This window comes from Pagrus major, chromosome 16, assembly GCF_040436345.1.
Source record: "Pagrus major chromosome 16, Pma_NU_1.0".
In the NCBI taxonomy this organism is placed as follows: Eukaryota; Metazoa; Chordata; class Actinopteri; order Spariformes; family Sparidae; genus Pagrus; species Pagrus major.
In genome coordinates this window covers 13,174,501-13,191,108 of record NC_133230.1, presented here as the reverse complement: position 1 = coordinate 13,191,108, position 16,608 = coordinate 13,174,501, and the positions used below count along the sequence as shown (strand labels likewise).

Genomic DNA, 16,608 nt, shown 5'->3' with positions numbered 1-16,608 from the left:
AATGAGTAAATTAAAAGAATAAATCATATATCTGAGCTTCCGTGTGTTTCGTGTTTGTTTGCACATTCAAAATGTTGCTTTAGTCACAAAAGTTAAAATAGATCAATCTGAGGGGAAGTACAAGGCTGATGAAAGCACTTTTAGAGCCCAGAGCCTTCATTTTTTATTCCAGATCCGCATGTTGATGTGAAGGAGCAGGTTTTATCAAAGCCTCCCTCAGTGCAGATATGACTAAAAGAAGGGCAGTTTTTTTTTTTTTATCTCCCATAGCTCTACTTGCTGTACTGGAGCCCCTCAGGCGTCTGACCTTTCAGCAAACAATTCCCTCTTTGTCAGCCGAACAGAGTTGGTCTGTATCGGCTCATCACACGGGGCTGGGGTGTGTGATAGCCGTGTGAGGCTCGAGCATCAGTTCTTTGCGGGCATGGCTGCAGCCGCGGGCGCTCCGACATCATCTCACCTCTTTCTATGCGTATATGTGTGTATGTTCACAGAGATACCAGCCGCGTTGCCACCCTGTAATCTCCATGCGGAGCGAGTCGTGGTGGTGGTGGTGGTGGTGGTGGTGGTGGTGGAGGGGGGGGGGCGGCCCGGGGAGCCTGTCAGTCTGCGCCCCGGGGCCCTGCAGGTCCTATCCGGCCGCGGTGAACAGACGCCCGTCCGGTTGCGCGCAGGAGAGCCAAACCCCGGGGCAAGTTTGGGGATAATCCCCGACTATGCCTCCTAACTAACCAACTCCCGTTTATTCTCTCAAGCTTATCGCCTCTCCTGGACGCAGGCATCGCGGGGGGAAAAGTCTTGAGTCGATTTACATATTGATCCCTTGTTCGCTGGCTGGAGGTGGATGTTTGAGAGGCATGAAACATGTTTACACCGGAATAAACGTACAAGCAGACACCTCTGGAAAAAAAAAAAAGGGGGACACCAAGGAGGAACAAACACGTCTTTGATGGCAATTTTGTAAACCACCGAGACGTGATTTCAGGGTAGTTAGGAGGGGTTACAAATGCGTCCAAACAAAGCGCATGAAACACGGAGATAAATGAGCCCCAAAAGCTGCGAGAGCGCAGAGACAGTGGTACCTGATCCCCTCAGGAAAGCATGTTTTAGGTGTAGTATAATATCCTCTGATGGTGTGCACATGAGCTGTTTCCTCCAGTTGGTAAGAATTAAAACAAACGAGCCAACCAGTAAAAAAAAAAACGCACTCTTTATAAGAGTTTATAAGGTGGAATTAAGAGTTAATGAATGGTTATAAGTCATTTATTGGATGGGTGGCTGTGAGAAATCTCTAAAAATACAAATAAATCAAATTAAAGGGTCACGTTTGTCACTAAGATGCTCTTTTCCAGCTCTTTTCTAAAGGGTCAGAGGTCAAACTGTTGTGTGCTTGTTGAGTAACAATAACACCCACACATGTTGTAAGATAAAGGTGACTCCGTAATATTTATATTCACTTTCCTCACCCTGAACCGCCGGGACTCCCGCTGGCTGCGGGCGCACTGACGAAGCGTTTTTACGCACACGTCTACCGCTGCAAACCTGATAATTCAGTCACTAATATAGCGATAAAAAAAAAAAAGTGGGAAAGAAAACGACAGGTGTGGTGTTAGATGTGTGGTTTTTCTTTTCAATGCACAACATCCTGGGGAGCAGAGAGGTGCGCACAGCTGGGCCTGTGACACCCACATCCAGATGTGGAGCGTCGTGAGGAGGATCTGGGGCACCTTCACCTCCAAACAGTGACAAAATTATGAAAATGATGTTTTTTTTAATATAATTCTATTTATATAAATTGTGTTCAGTGTTTGTAACATTAAGTACGATGAAATAATGTTGTATTATATTTTTGTTTCTGTTCTGTACAGAAACATTTACCTGATCTCCTTCAATGTTTAAAGCCATGACTGATAATAATTCTGCCATCAAAGATCATTTTTATCACCATCTTTACAGAAATAACCAGCAGCCTAATCTGACTGACTGACTGACTGATTTAATTTGTGTGCACTTAATAAATGTGCACATTTAAGAAGGACAATATGTGATAAATCTGCACAGCAACAGTTACAATAATCAAGGATTAAAATTAACTAAAATTAATTTAGTTTATTTTTTATATCACTTCAGTGTAGAAATCTGCGTAAATATAAGCTGCAGTCGTAACAATACAAGACATATTAAAGGTGCAATAGTAGTGTAGTTCTGGGGAAGGAAAATCGAGAGGAAAACACAATTTTGTATTATTTTACTTTGTTTGTATTTGCAGGATCCTTCAAAATAGCCACTTTTCAAGTTGTTCTTGGGGCCTTATTCTCCAGGGCATGGCTTGTTTATTTAGTTAGGTTGTAATTTTGTAATATTGCCTCAATAATATTGTAAATATTACCTCTCTGAGTTTGATTTTCTTGTACAAAACTAGACAGTGCACCTTTAAATAAATACAAAAATGTTCATTATCCCTTTAACACAAGAAAACAAACATATTGTGGTGAAGTGTCAAAGCTTGCTCGCTCCTTCAAAATATAAATGAGGCTACAAATGACTGAAAAAAACATCTTCCCAGGGCTGAAGATGCTCTCCGGTGTGATTGATTTGACCGTACTGCAGCAGAATCAGTCTTGGCAGGACGGTGAAGGGAAGGTATTTTTAAAAGTTGCTTTATCTGCTTGGTTTGACCTCAGAACAAAATAATCTTTTCCAAATTTTCAAGGCTGAAAACTTATCAGATGGACACACACACACACAGACACACACAGATTCCTCTTTGTGAAGATAACAGCAGTAAAACTGTGTCCACCAGGGGGCGACACCACATCACAGACACTCAGATCAGACCCTCACCTCCTGCTGCTGTGTCTGTGTTCTGACACCAGGGGGCAGCAGTGGTCACAGGGGCTGGATCATCCAGCAGTGGTGCACTTTAACAAGGGGGCCACCTGGGATCCATGAAAGGATTCCCATTGGGAAGATTGTTTTTCACGACATGTTGAATGATATAATGCACGAGCTCCCAACCAGGAGACATCAGAGGGGGTCGTGGGATGATTAACGGGACAGGAGAGCAGAAAAGACATATATTTTCAGACGTTCCTTCAATCTTTGTTTAACTTTTTCTGTGACAAGGAACAAGATGTGTAGACCTAACAAGCAATGACGAGGGTTTTTGCAAATAGACTGGTTTGTTTCAAGGGTTCACAAGCTAAAGCCATTGTTGGGAAACACTTTTTTTTTTTTGAGAAAGAAAGAAAGAGCTTTGTTTTTAAAGGTGCTGTTGTATAAATAAAGTTTATTGTCATCGTCAAAGACTTTATTTATACATCTCGCGGGAAACGTAATGTTTATGTATTGGGTGAGTTCATCTACCTCCCTTTACTGTTTCCTCAGATCGTTGATTATTATTTTTAAAGGGGCAACTTGCTCCAAAACAAAACAAAACAAACAAGAAATTAGAGACATCTTAAATAAAGATGAGATCATCATCTGTCCACGTGTTGAGTGAGTTTACTCAGGTTGTACGGAAGTTTCCTTTAAAGCTCCTGCTGGTAAAATAGCTGATTTTTGAGTGTCAAATACTGAAGCTTTGGGATCATAGCATTAGTATTTGACGAGTTGGAGAATGAGACTCAAGACTCAAGTATCTCACCAACAGGAGCTTTAACACGAGCTGATATTGTGTAGCTGTTCCTTCATGAACCACTTTACAGGCAATTTTCACCCTTCAGAGTTGGAGAAATCCTCTTATACCTCACTTTCTGAACTAATCATAGACTTTATATTTTGTATCAGCTTGTTCACTGAAGCTACGGTGTTCACACTGAGGCAAATATTCAGAATTTCATACATATTTCCCCTTAAAACTCCAACATATTTAGCACTTTTTGCAAATGTTGGATCTCCACTTGAGTTTAAAATAAAGTTCTGTGCGTTTGAGATATATTTGGCTGCGCACACGCTAAAAATCATTGGGTCAAAATTGATCCACAAAACTGGGTTAACTTCACCCACTGAACATGAGTTAAAAAACCACCGAAGTCATTGGGTTGTTTTTGGTGATTTAGTGTCATTATTTAGCCAAACTAAATGTATTCCAGCTCTTTAACTTACATATCACTATTTTGTTGCTGTTGGCTAACAATATGTGCATCATTTGCAGTTTTAAACGTCATATTCTCATCGCTTTGTACAACCTGCAACACATTTGTGACAGTTTTAAGTAAAAATGTAGCTTTTTAGTGTCATTACGCTGTCATTCGGCCCAGTTTGGATAAATAACCCAACAGTAAACCAACAGTCAAGTTTCATTTAGTACTCTCTGTGCTGAACGAAAGCATATTTTGTACGTTCACATGTCCTGTAACACTTTAATTCTTCCTCCCGTGTCTACAGCAGCTTCAGACAGTTATATCATCTGTCCCACAAAAAGTCCTTTTGGATTAAGACTCCTCAGGACAAAAATCTGAGGTCTGCGGTCTTTGTGGTATTTGGACGCCCTTGACATGAAAAACTTTGGGAATCCCTGCCGCAGCCTCGGCTTTAGCTGTTGCGTGGAGCATTTTTCCCGAACACAGAAACACATATATACCCTATCATACTCTCTCTCTCTCCTTCTTCCCTCTGCCTGATGTAGTGTGACAGTGTGTTCGCCCGCAGCACTCTGCTGGCGTGGAAACAATCAGCTTTGACAGAAAGGGGGTGGTGGTGGTGGAGGATAGAGAGGGAGGTAGAGGAGTAGGGAGGGATGAAGGGAGAGGGAGGGAGGAAGGGAGGGTGAGGGTGAGGGTGAGGGTGGAGAGGAGGGGAAGGGAGGCTGCGGCCCTGAGGCCTGTGTATGATGAACTGGATAGAAAGACCTGTCGTCAGAGGAGAAACAACACAACACATACAGACAACAAGATAGATAGATAGATAGATAGATAGATAGATAGATAGATAGATAGATAGATAGATAGATAGATAGATAGATAGATAGATCTCTCTTTTCTTGTCTTTTCTAAAAAATGGCTGAAAATTAAATGGGGTTTGGTTGACAGAATCACACTAGAAAATTATTTGGAATTGAAGAACATAGTAGATTTTATAACAACCATCATTAATAAATGGTAAATTACAGTCAATTAAACTTTAATTAACAGTCATTTGACTGTTAACAAACAATAATAAGCTTTATAAATCATTTATTGAGCAATTGTTTGATGTAAAGTTGCATCTTATGTTTATAATAGTTAACAAATACTGTGTAGTTCATTTATAAACATCTAAATGGCCATTATAGAGTTGCAACTGATGTTTATAAACCTTTACAGTTGCTTAATAAATGGCTTCTAAAACATTTCATTGTTTGTCATCAGTGAAATAACTATTAACTAAAGTTTAATCAACTATAATTTACCATTTATTAATGATGGTTGTTATAAAACCTACTCCAGATCAGTTTGATTCTGTCAACCAAACCCCATTCAATTTTCAGTCATTTTTACAACACAGTAGGTGTCATCTTTAGCTTGTTGTCGGAGCAAACCTCCACTTTTTTTTATTGCAGTACTAAACATGCAAACAAGTTTAATTAACTATAATTTGCCGTTTGTTAATGTGTATATACCTTTACAATTGCTTAATAAATGATGTATAAAGCATTTAATTGTTAGTCAACAGTGAAACTATTAACTAATTACGTGTAATTTACTATTTATTAATGATGGAAAATCTACAATTTTCCCATTATTTGTGGAGAAACTATTAGGAATGATTTAGAAAAGGTCTTAAAATACAAACCATCCATTAGGTGTGATTCTGTCAACCAAACCCCATTTAATTTTCAGTCATTTTTACAACACAGTAAGTGTCATCTTGAGCTTGTTTTCGGAGCAAACCTACACACCCTAACATGTTTAATTAACTATAATTTGCCATTTATTAGTCCTTATAAACCTTTGCAATCGCTTTATAAATTGTTTTTAAAGCCTTTCATTGATAGTTAACAGGCAAATAACTATATAAAGCTGAAGTCTAATTAACTATAAATGTACCATTCAGTAACGATGGTTATTGAAAAGTGTTAGTTTGTTTTACTGCAAAAAACAAGTCAGTATTTTGGCTAAAACTCTCCTGAAGAAGCGATTTCAATCTCAAGAGACCTCCTTGGTTAAATTAAGTTCAAATAAAATAACAAAAATGTGTTGAGGAGAAACTTCCCACATGATTTACACAGAAGGGAAATCTACCTGTTTAATTAAATGTCTCACTGTAATCAACTATTAAACATCATTTTGCATTATTTTGCTCATTGCTACAGAGCCCTATTATTGAATTTAAATAACTCACAGTCTCATCAACAACTAATTCAGAAAATCTAATTGTTCTCGTCACTCACTGAGCCTCTAAATCGCCTTAATTTGACTTAACTCGAAGCCCGAATTGACAAGCTAAACGTTGTCGAAACTTTAATTGACAAAGAAGACAAAAACAGGTCAGATCCTCCGTCAGAATGGGAACATTTTATCTAATAATGTGTTGAATCAACCTGTTGACTGAAACAGAAAACCACACGGCACTTGATGCCTTGGTGACCCTGGTGTTTGTCACCCACTTGACTCTCTTGACTCATTCAGTTAAAGCAATCAGGTCCATTATGGGGGGCCCCTCTCAAGACGAAGCATCTTGTCAATGCTTGATTCCTGGACTTGAAGCTTCTGTGGATGTGTGTGTGAGGAGAGGGAGGAGGAGTAGTAGGAGGAGGGGTGTGTGTGTGTGTGTGTGTGTGTGTGTGTGTGCTGATGGTTCAGCTGCCTCGCCTGCTATAACCAGCTAATAAATATGAAAACAGCAGGTTAAAACTTTTTTATTCGTCCCGTGCCTGAAAGGATTATACCCTTCTATAGAGTCCCGTGAAAAATCCCCCAAACCTCATAATGCCCAATGTTGTCCCATAAAACTGTGTTGGACAAAAGGCAGAGAAAGGGGGCTCTTTCACGCATAAGGGGTTTTCTCAAGAGCACATTGAGGGGAGCCCCAGCTCGGGACCCGCCCATAGATTATCTGGCTGTCGGTGAAAGCACGGCTGGGAGCGGCAGGTGCGTGTGCCAGGCACGGGGGGTCGCAGGGGGGGCCCCGGTGACCATGCAGAGGGTGGTGAACTATGGAGAATGCTGCGCAGCTGCCGGCAGGAATGTTTGCAGATTGTCACTTCCATTTAACTTGCTCTTTTTTTTTTTTTTTTTCTTTTCTCCCCTCCTTCCCCACCCCCGACCTAGAGACGGAGCTCCCCTGGTTTTCCCCGAGCTGCAGAGATAGGGCTAAACGGTGACACCCCGTCCACAAAAGCGACAAGCGGCGCGGGTCGTCCCCGCCTCGACGCCGTGAAATTGTGGATTAAACTGATAAGCAGCAAGAACGATACAGATCCACACATTTTTTGAAGGAGTTTTATGGGACTGAATGAATGCCAAGTAACTCATAAGGCAGGGTTAACACACTCTTTAACTCCGTCTCACTACAGTCCCCAGAGGCTTCTTTCATACAGGTTATTGGATTTCAGGTTTTTTGAAGCACAGACCGAAGCTGTTTAATAATGCAGCTCATGAATTTATCTGCGCAACTTTGCCAAAAATTAATCAAATAACACAAAGAATGCAAATTGTACGCCACCGAAATTCAATCTTTTGTCGTGTGTCCTCTCGTGGAAGCATCACCCCTTATCTTAATTTTCATGCATTCAAAATAAAGTCTGCGTATTATTACCAGAATTCATTTATCAAAGAAGATTGTCGCAACCACATATTGACCCGCGTAGGCTGGTTGTCTTTGCCTGGAAATGGCCTGTTTTGCACCATACCTTGGTGCTCTAATCTCTGCCGTCCAAACTGCGTCCCCTTTCCAAACTGTGGCCTAAGGCTATGTGTCGGTCCGCGACATAATCCCCCTCAAAAACTCTGCAGTCCTGCCTGTTATTCCACTGGGGGTTTGGCAAAAAGTGCTACACGTCAGAGCGGCACAACGCCGCTTTTTCACACCATCTTCTCGCAAAAAAGGGATTAATGTCCCCACCATTATGAATAATGAGAATGAATAACAAACAGCCGTCTGTTTATCCAACACGATTAAATAAAGGAAAGAGTGTCCTTGTGCCTTTCTTTGAACTGTGACACAATGGAGGTGACACAAACCAACAGAATGGGGTGAAATCAGCGGGTTAAGTTACCATCTGATGCTTTAAGCCAAAGTATTGGCACTGAATTTGTCTCTTAATTAATGTCTGAACTGAGAAATCTTGTGTCTGCATGTTTTTGTATGCAAAGAACAACAACAAAGATCGGATTAATGCCACTAAATTGAAAAACTTGTATGCCCAATTGATTGATACGGCCAAATAGCTTCCACTGATGGCTGATCTTTTTTTAAAAAAAAAGTATTTTATTTTATTTTATTAAAATTTAGGGGTTAAGTGACCTGGTTGGATGGGAGTAACATACTGGTATTAACATATACAAATTGTGGATATTTCATACGTTGATTCCAGTACTTTTATACTCATGTTAAATAATATACATAGCCTCAATGAAAAACATTGCTAATAAATTTACCAAAAAAGGTTGCAGTATCCAATATTTGTCTTGAAAAAGTGTCTTCATTGCCTTAAAATGATGCTATATAGCCTAGGCTAACTTTTATATAATTATTTTATAACTCATTCCGTCTCCTACGAATAAAATCTTGAATGTGCACTAAAACAACTTACAACAACTACAACCATTCGACTGGTAGGCTATTACCAGTTGATTGTAGTAGCTAATGTTAGCTAACTTTGGACATATAATGATGTGTAACTAGCATTAGCCTAGGCTACTGAGTTAATTTATTGACTTTATAACTCTTCTGTACTTGTGCTAGTGTTAAACCAGGTAGGCTATACATCATATAACTGTCTTTAATAAGTTTGACTGCTAGTCTACAATCTTAGTTGGTCTGGTATGACCAGTTGATTATGTTAATGCTAATTAAAGCTAATGATAGCTGACTTTCGACAGATAGTGCTGTGAACACCTAACTTTATAATGTATGCTATACATTATAAAAATGCAAACATTTTCAATTCAAGTCATTCAGCTAGAAGTTTTAGCTAGGCTACAACCTTAGCTGGTATTACCATGAGCTGAGATAAGGCTATAGGTGCTAATATTAGCTAAGTTTAGACAACTTTAGACAGGGAGTAACTAGTATTACTAAGTTAACTCACTGACTTTATCTCTCTTACTTGTGCTACTGTTAAACTGTATGCCTATATATGCTACACTAGACGTATTTTAGCATTTAGCATCCCATAATTGCCATTTATGAACACAGTGGAGGCTGCTCAGCTGAAGTTAGCCTGTGTAGTCTCACTTAAAAATGTCTGCTCTACAGATTTAAGCTGCCTTAACACAGAACATTTCTTCCCTTTTTGCTCGGACTATAATTTGGTCCATACCTGCCAAAATTGGACACAGCAGCTATACAGACAAGTGTCTAATATCATGACAAGGACAGTCTGTATGCAACATAAACATAAAAATGCATCTTTTCCTCTTTTCTTCTCCGTATTCTCCATCATTCACTGGATCATAACTCAGTTCACAGCTGCCAAAAAGGGTAATAGATTTATGACATCTATTCATGGGGCAAAGTATGTGAACAGCATTGTTCTTTGTAGAAAAATAATTAATTAAATGCGACATAATCAACCAAAAACCGAGAAATTACGACACTTTGAGTTGTCTTCATGTTATCTAACACACACCAAATCATAACTCAGTATCAAGTGGACAAAGCTGCAAGGAATGAGAATCTAAGTGGGAAATAACTGATGGTCACTGACTAAATCCAAGAAAAGTGAGCAATAAAGGACAAAATATCTCCATTTTTACACCCTCAAAGTATCTCCCATGTATCAGGACTTTAACACTCCTCTTCTCTCACGCACTGGATCACTAGGAATGAGAATCTAAATGGGGAGAGCAGAAATAATTGGATCAATGTGGAGAAATCCCTTAAAAAATGAACACTCCTGCACCTGAGTGTTGACAAAAATCCCTCATCATTTCCCCTTAAAGTGTCTCCTGTGTGTCACGACTTTAAAACTCCTCTTCTCTCAGTATATTTTTTCCAGCACACACACGCTGGATCATAAACTCTGTATCCACAGCTGCCAGAACGGACAATGCGGCTCGGGAACGAAGAATATGAAAATGAAATATGAAACAGTGGTGTGATAAACTGGTAGATAATCATCTTTTCATTAAACTTTCATCCCCAGTGACTTAAATATTCAAGAGCCCAATTACAGAGCTTGTATCTCTCCCTCTCTCTCACTCTCATTCTCCCTCACTCTCGCTTTTCTTAACAAGAGCAGTCAGGAGGGGGGAGGAGAGAGAGAAGGGTGAGTGGCTTAAGGGGTTGAGTGAGAGCATCATTATGGAGCGGTCACACGGGGGGAGAAAGAGATGACCCTTCGCCGAGGACGGGCGGCGGCAAGGCCTGACGTGAGAGGCTGTCCAAATACGCTGGGAGAGGAGGAAGAAGAAGAAGAAGAAGGAGAAGAAGGAGAAGAAGGCAGCAGATAGATGTCGGTCTGAAGGATGTGCAGACAGAAAACAGAGCAGAGAGAGAGGAGGGAGAAGTATAGATTTTCCAGGCAGATAGTGGAAAGATGTGTGCATCCTGATGAGTGCCACAAACAGGGCGCATGACTCTCTTGTCTGCCTGTTTCTGTGTGTGTTGTAGTGTAGTGTAGTGTGTGTGTGTGTGTGTAAGTGTGTGTCAGTGTATTAGCAGTCAGAGCACTGAAGCCCACGGGCGATTCCTGTGTGTGCTTGCGATAAAGGGAAAAAGGGAGGAAGTATAACGGGGGGAAGTGGGGCGTGGAGGAGGGGTAGGTTTGGAGGGAGGGGGTGAGGGAAGGGAAGGGAAGGGTGGGTGAGAGGAGAGATGAGGAAGTTGGTTGAGGGGGGAGGGAGGGAGGGAGGGTGGGTGTATGTAGAGAGAGAAGAAAAAGAAGAGAGAGGAAAGAGCATCCAGCAGAGAAGGGAGCTTCCTCTGTGCTGTCAAAGCCTCTGGATCATGTCCCCATTGGTCTTTCTCTCTCTCTCTCACACACACACACACATGTTCCCTCACCCAATTGCTCTCTTCTCCCCTCAAACCAACCCCTCTCCTCCCCTCTCCCTCCCTCCCTCCCCTCCCTCTCATGAAAAGAGTGTCTTGGCAGGGTAATTAAGAATGGCCTCTAAACACAGGAGTATGGCAGGAACGCTCCAGATGAAAGTAAATGATTAAAATAATTACAGGCTGAGAGCTGACGAGCCGGAGTGTGGGGTGGCCGCCGGACATTTGTCGGTAATTAGATAATTAATCTGAATGCAAATGATGAGCCCTAACGAAGCAGTCAAGCTGAACCAGCGACAACTGCCGTGAGTGAAATGTGAAGGGGAGGAGGGGGGAAAAGCAGAGGAGAGAGGGGAGAGAGAAGAGAAAACACATGAATATGAGTGTAAAATATCCAACCTCCCAAAAAAATCAGCATGAACAGACTCAAAAGCAACACACACACACACACACACACAAAAAAGCCAGCCTGAGCAGAGGCAGTGTGGAAGCATTGTAAATCAATAACTGTTTCTGGCTGTGGCAGCTCACAAAAACACCCTGCTTCTTCTCTCTGTTTGTAACTCTCAGCCGTGGTGACAAGCAGACATGAACACCTTGTTAAAAATATACAAAAAAACAAAAAAAAAAACTCCTCTCTCCCAGGGAGCTGAAATGCCAAATGAAGGGGTATGAACATGAAATGGCACCTGAGGAAGGAAAACAGAGCACGCTTTGCACACCCTAAAATGCGTGAGCAAATTGTGGATTTACTCGCTCTCGCTTGCTGCTGCACCTCCGCACACTCATTATCTCTCTATGCGTCTCTGTCTCGCTCACAAATACTATCAGCATGATGTGCGTGCTCTCAGCAGATGTAAATAACCGACTTCATAGCTTATTCAGGCACTTTTTTTCTCTCCAAGGTTGGTATAACAGGTGTAGATATACTTGTCAGCATCCTCTGCAACACTGTGGATCGCTTATTTAGATTTAAATAAAGATATTCAGGGTTTTATTCATTACAGTTGCAACTAATGCACAGGTATGTTGGTAAGGTGAGGACAGGACAGTCACCTTTAAAGCTGCACTATGTAGTAAACAAACGCTCTTTGTTTTCATGACTGAATAAACAAACTGACCTTAAAGGACAACACAGTTTCATCCTGTTGTACTTTGTTTATATTTGGCGGACCCTGCCACCTCTCTAGCTTCCACCAAAATAAAGAAAACGAAAAAATAACTATTTCTAGTTTGTCTTATTGCCGCATTTATATTGTAAATATTAAAATTCTGAGTTTAAATGTCTTCACCAAAACTACGTAGTGCCCCTTTAACACCAGCATGAAACAAGTGTCCCAAATCTTTGCCTCAGCTGTGACTCTTTTTCTGTTATTAAGAGAATAAAATCCCAAATTTCTACATCTTACTTTGTGGAATATCACAAACGTGTGTTAAAGGAACAGTTCACCCAAAACTACAAAATGTAGTCATTATCTCCTCAACCTCATGCGGATGGAGAGTCAGGTGAAGTTTTGTAGTCAACAAAACATTTCTGGAGTTTCACAGCAAAACAGCGTTGCAGCGTTCTCCTAAACAACTGAACTACTAAAAAAAAAAAACATTAAATGGCTCCACACAGCTTGCCCAGCATAATCCACGTCAACAGCAGAAGCCGAGAGATCCCAAACTGACTTGAAAAGACATTACTAACATCCTTTTATCACCAAATATATCAGCTGCTAAGCTTAAAGCATTAGCACGCAACCTATCTGTAGTGGGTGCACAAGCTCGCAACCCAATCGCGAGTGTAAGTGTAAGGTAAGTGTCTGCTGAACCACAGAATTTTCTGATTAAGTTAAGGTTAATGCACAAAAAACACTTGTTTTGGCTTGAAATAGCTGTTTCGGTCACCACGATAATGGATGAAGATGGTCCAACTTCCCGCAAAAAATAGCTGATTTTGGTCGCCACAAAAACAGCTGGAAATGTCCACAGGTGTCCTTACAGATATGCACCGGTGTGACTCATATTGCAGTCGGCCATTCTGTAGCCTTGTTGGTTTGTACTAAGGCCACCACCATCCCCTCCGCCTCCTGATGTGAAACGTTACCTGCTAACATTATATCCTGGCGACCGGGCTGGAGTGCCACCGCGCATCGAGGGTGTAAATAACATCTTTCAAATCAACTTGGATGAGCTGTATGGAGCCATTTTCAGTTTATTTGGGTTGTTTTATTGACATTTTTTAAACAAGTCTCCATCTACTTCAGTTGTTTAGGAGAACGCTGCGACGTTGTTTTGCTGTGAAGCTGCAGAATTGTTGTGCGGACTACAAAACTAACAGCAGATAATGATAATAATTGTAATTTTTGGGTGAACCTATCCTTTAACACCATCTTCAAGAGGAATTTGGCCTCATTTGACACTTTGATGCTGGTGGCTGGGAGTGCTGTCTCACACATTAGTTCAAAGTCTCCCGTAAGTTCAACTGAGGGTTGAGATCTGGCGGGCCAAAGCACATGATTAACAACTTTTTCATATTCATCAAATGTTTCATTGACCTCTTGTGCCCTCAATAGAAGCATCTGTATTTATTTTCCCGATCAATTATTCAGGTCGTCTGTATGTCAGCTGCAAAACGCATTAAAAGTCTCTGTCATCTGAAGCCAAACAGACAGTTTATCTGAGTCTGCACAGTCAGAGGCAGGGATGAGGGCTGATAACATCCCCCCCCCTCCCTTGTTAGAGCAAATTATGCAACACATCCACTTACACCGTTAAGAGACTCTGGAGGAGAGCGTTTACCTGTCCACCATTCTCATTAAATCCAGACAGATCGCCCACTCACTCACTCATTCAGTCTGCCTCATCATAGTCACCAGAGACCGGTGCTGTGTATAGGAATGTGTTGTTAGCCAACATGTCTGGCTACCTTATTAAGACCTGTGCAGGATAACATTATCACAAACACATGTTGTCATTCCCCAGCAGTCACATTTTACAGCTCAGAATGCTTTTTGGCCTGATTATGTAACACTTCAATAAGGGTGCAAATCATATGCTTAAGTAATGCTTAACTATCGCATGACTCGTGGTGAATAGGTACATTAATGGATGCGGGATGCATCATGATTTCACGTTGCTTACCTTTAATAAATCATCCTCAGTTTAGGAATGTTAATTCTGTTACTTGTTTCATTTTAGGAACCAAAAATGCACAGTCTGAAAATAAACTGTTATGTAAGAGGAACCCAGCTGATTTGGCTGCACATCAGTTATAATAACTGGGAATTATCATAACAAAATTGATGATCTATCAAGTGTGACAGTACATTCATCCATCATTAGTTACGTTTATGATTTGTACCCTTATTTAAGGCATTGTTTTCTATGGTGTGTCGTGGCGTAATCACACCAAACACAACTCTTTAAACAAGATCTACCTTCCACTCAGATGGTAATGTTGCTGCAGATTGAGCAGATAATTGTCTGTGTTGTGCTTCTTTTTTTACAAAGTCTACGTCAGATTTTAAGGACTGCAAATGTTTAGGAACCCCTGTGCTCAGGGGTAGAGCCAGCGTCTTGTTATCGGAAGGTCACTGGTTCGATTCTCCTGGTCTGCATGTCGAAGTGTCCTTGGGCAAGATACTGAACCCCAAACTGCTCCTGATGTGCTGGTCGGCACCTTGCATGGCAGCCACCGCCATCAGCGTATGAATTACTGTAAGTTGCTTTGGACAAAAGCGTCTGCTAAATGCACTAAAATGTACACATAGTGCTTTCATTCAAAGTGACATTACTTAAATAATCACTGACAACACGTGTCGTTCTGTCCGAATTTTTATTAAACAAACTGTGTTGTGACTTTTTTTGTAGATACTGTCTTACAGTGTTATTCTGAAATTTTGTGTCAATTAAATGTGGACATAAAACATTATTTAAGTGTGGTTATAAACCTCTGAACTGCTGCCCACATCTGTTGTTTTTGATTCAAATATTATGAACAATGATGAAAAACAAAATACCAATTCTGTCCAGTAAATTTCACCCAATAGAAAAAAAATAATCCCATTATAGCTCTCAGATCCGACCATTCCTGCAAATAATGGTTCAAATTTTACAAACCAGTTTATACATGTGAGAACGAGCCATAATTAACTGTGTCGCGTCATTGAACAACAAACTTACAAAATACACTTTTGGCAAGACTGTTGGACGTTTAAAATCACAAATATAAAGGTAAATGATCACAGGAAACAAAATCTGTATGAATGTTTCATTAAAAAAACAAAATAAAGAACATGCTTTAGGTTTTACTCAACCAACTACTGGTCATAATCAAAACAAATGTGATATTATGCTGCTATGCCATCACATAATGACCTGAACAACCACTTTAAGAGCATTTAAATGCACAACAACACATATAAAACTCAAAAGATCAAAATGTACAATATTTAGAGCTGAAATTATACAAAAACTTGAACGTGTTGAGTTTAAAGCACACATATAAGTGTTGTCCTCTCAGAGTCAGTGTGTTTCAGCCTGTCAGTGACAAAAACAACATGCTGTAAGAGAGTCCCTTCAGTCTTTTAATGTCTGTAAATCACCACATTCACTCCACCACCAACTCAAACACCTCAGCCTCGTCAAACTCAGCGTTCATCTTGGCGGCCATCGCGTCCACCTCTGTGTCATCTATCTGCTGGACCTTCCTCCTCCTCCTCTTCTCCTTCACCACAGCCACTCCAGGGATGTTTGTGTCCGGCTCGGGCAAAGCTGCCGAACCGCCGTCCTCTGCCTCGAGCAGAGTCGTGAATGAGTTCAGACCAGACAAGGATCCGGAGACCTCCAGAGCTGTCTTGGGCCGCCCGCCCCTCCGGCCCACCTCGGGGGTGTTCAGCTTGTCAAAGCCGAACAAGTTGTCTCTGGAGTCGGGGCTGTTGAGGGATCTGTCGCTGAGCCTGCTGTAGGACCGGCGCACTTTCTGGGACCACACCGCGTCCTTTGGATCCACTGCCGGCTGCCGAGGAAGAGGAGGCGGCGGAGGTGTCGAGGGGAGGATCGGTGAGAGCATAGTGGCCTTCTTCTTCTGCTGCTGCTTAGCCGAGGAGGAGCCTCCGCGGCCCGGGACGGGACCAGGGGTGGAGACCTTCGGCTTCTTCTGGCTGCCTTCTGACCCCGACCGCCTCGGCGTGTTCTCCTTGTTGTGCTCCGAGGGTGCTACAGTTTTTCTGGGTGCTATTTTCCTCACAGTGATGGAGCGTTTAACAGCAACAGAGGCCGCCGCCATTTTGTTGCCAGTTTTAACATTAGCTTGAGGAGGAGAAGTCAACCGCGCTGACCGCCGTCGCTGCGAGCCGTCCTGGTTACAAGAATCCGCCATTATGTTGTCAGACACCCCTTCGTTCATACCGACCGCTTCCCGGAGAAATAACCCGATTATTTTGGGGATTTACTTCAGAGTCGACACAGAAGTTATCACAA

General features: G+C 41.5%; 1 protein-coding gene across 1 annotated transcript; it reads right to left on the bottom strand.

The window, feature by feature from the left end:
* Window positions 1–15,648: 15,648 nt before the first annotated feature.
* cdca5 (cell division cycle associated 5) lies at window positions 15,649–16,594 on the bottom strand. Its single transcript, XM_073484412.1, has one exon. It carries the CDS (start codon window positions 16,532–16,534, stop codon window positions 15,737–15,739), a length of 798 nt encoding a protein of 265 aa, XP_073340513.1. The 5' UTR covers window positions 16,535–16,594; the 3' UTR covers window positions 15,649–15,736.
* Window positions 16,595–16,608: the final 14 nt, after the last annotated feature.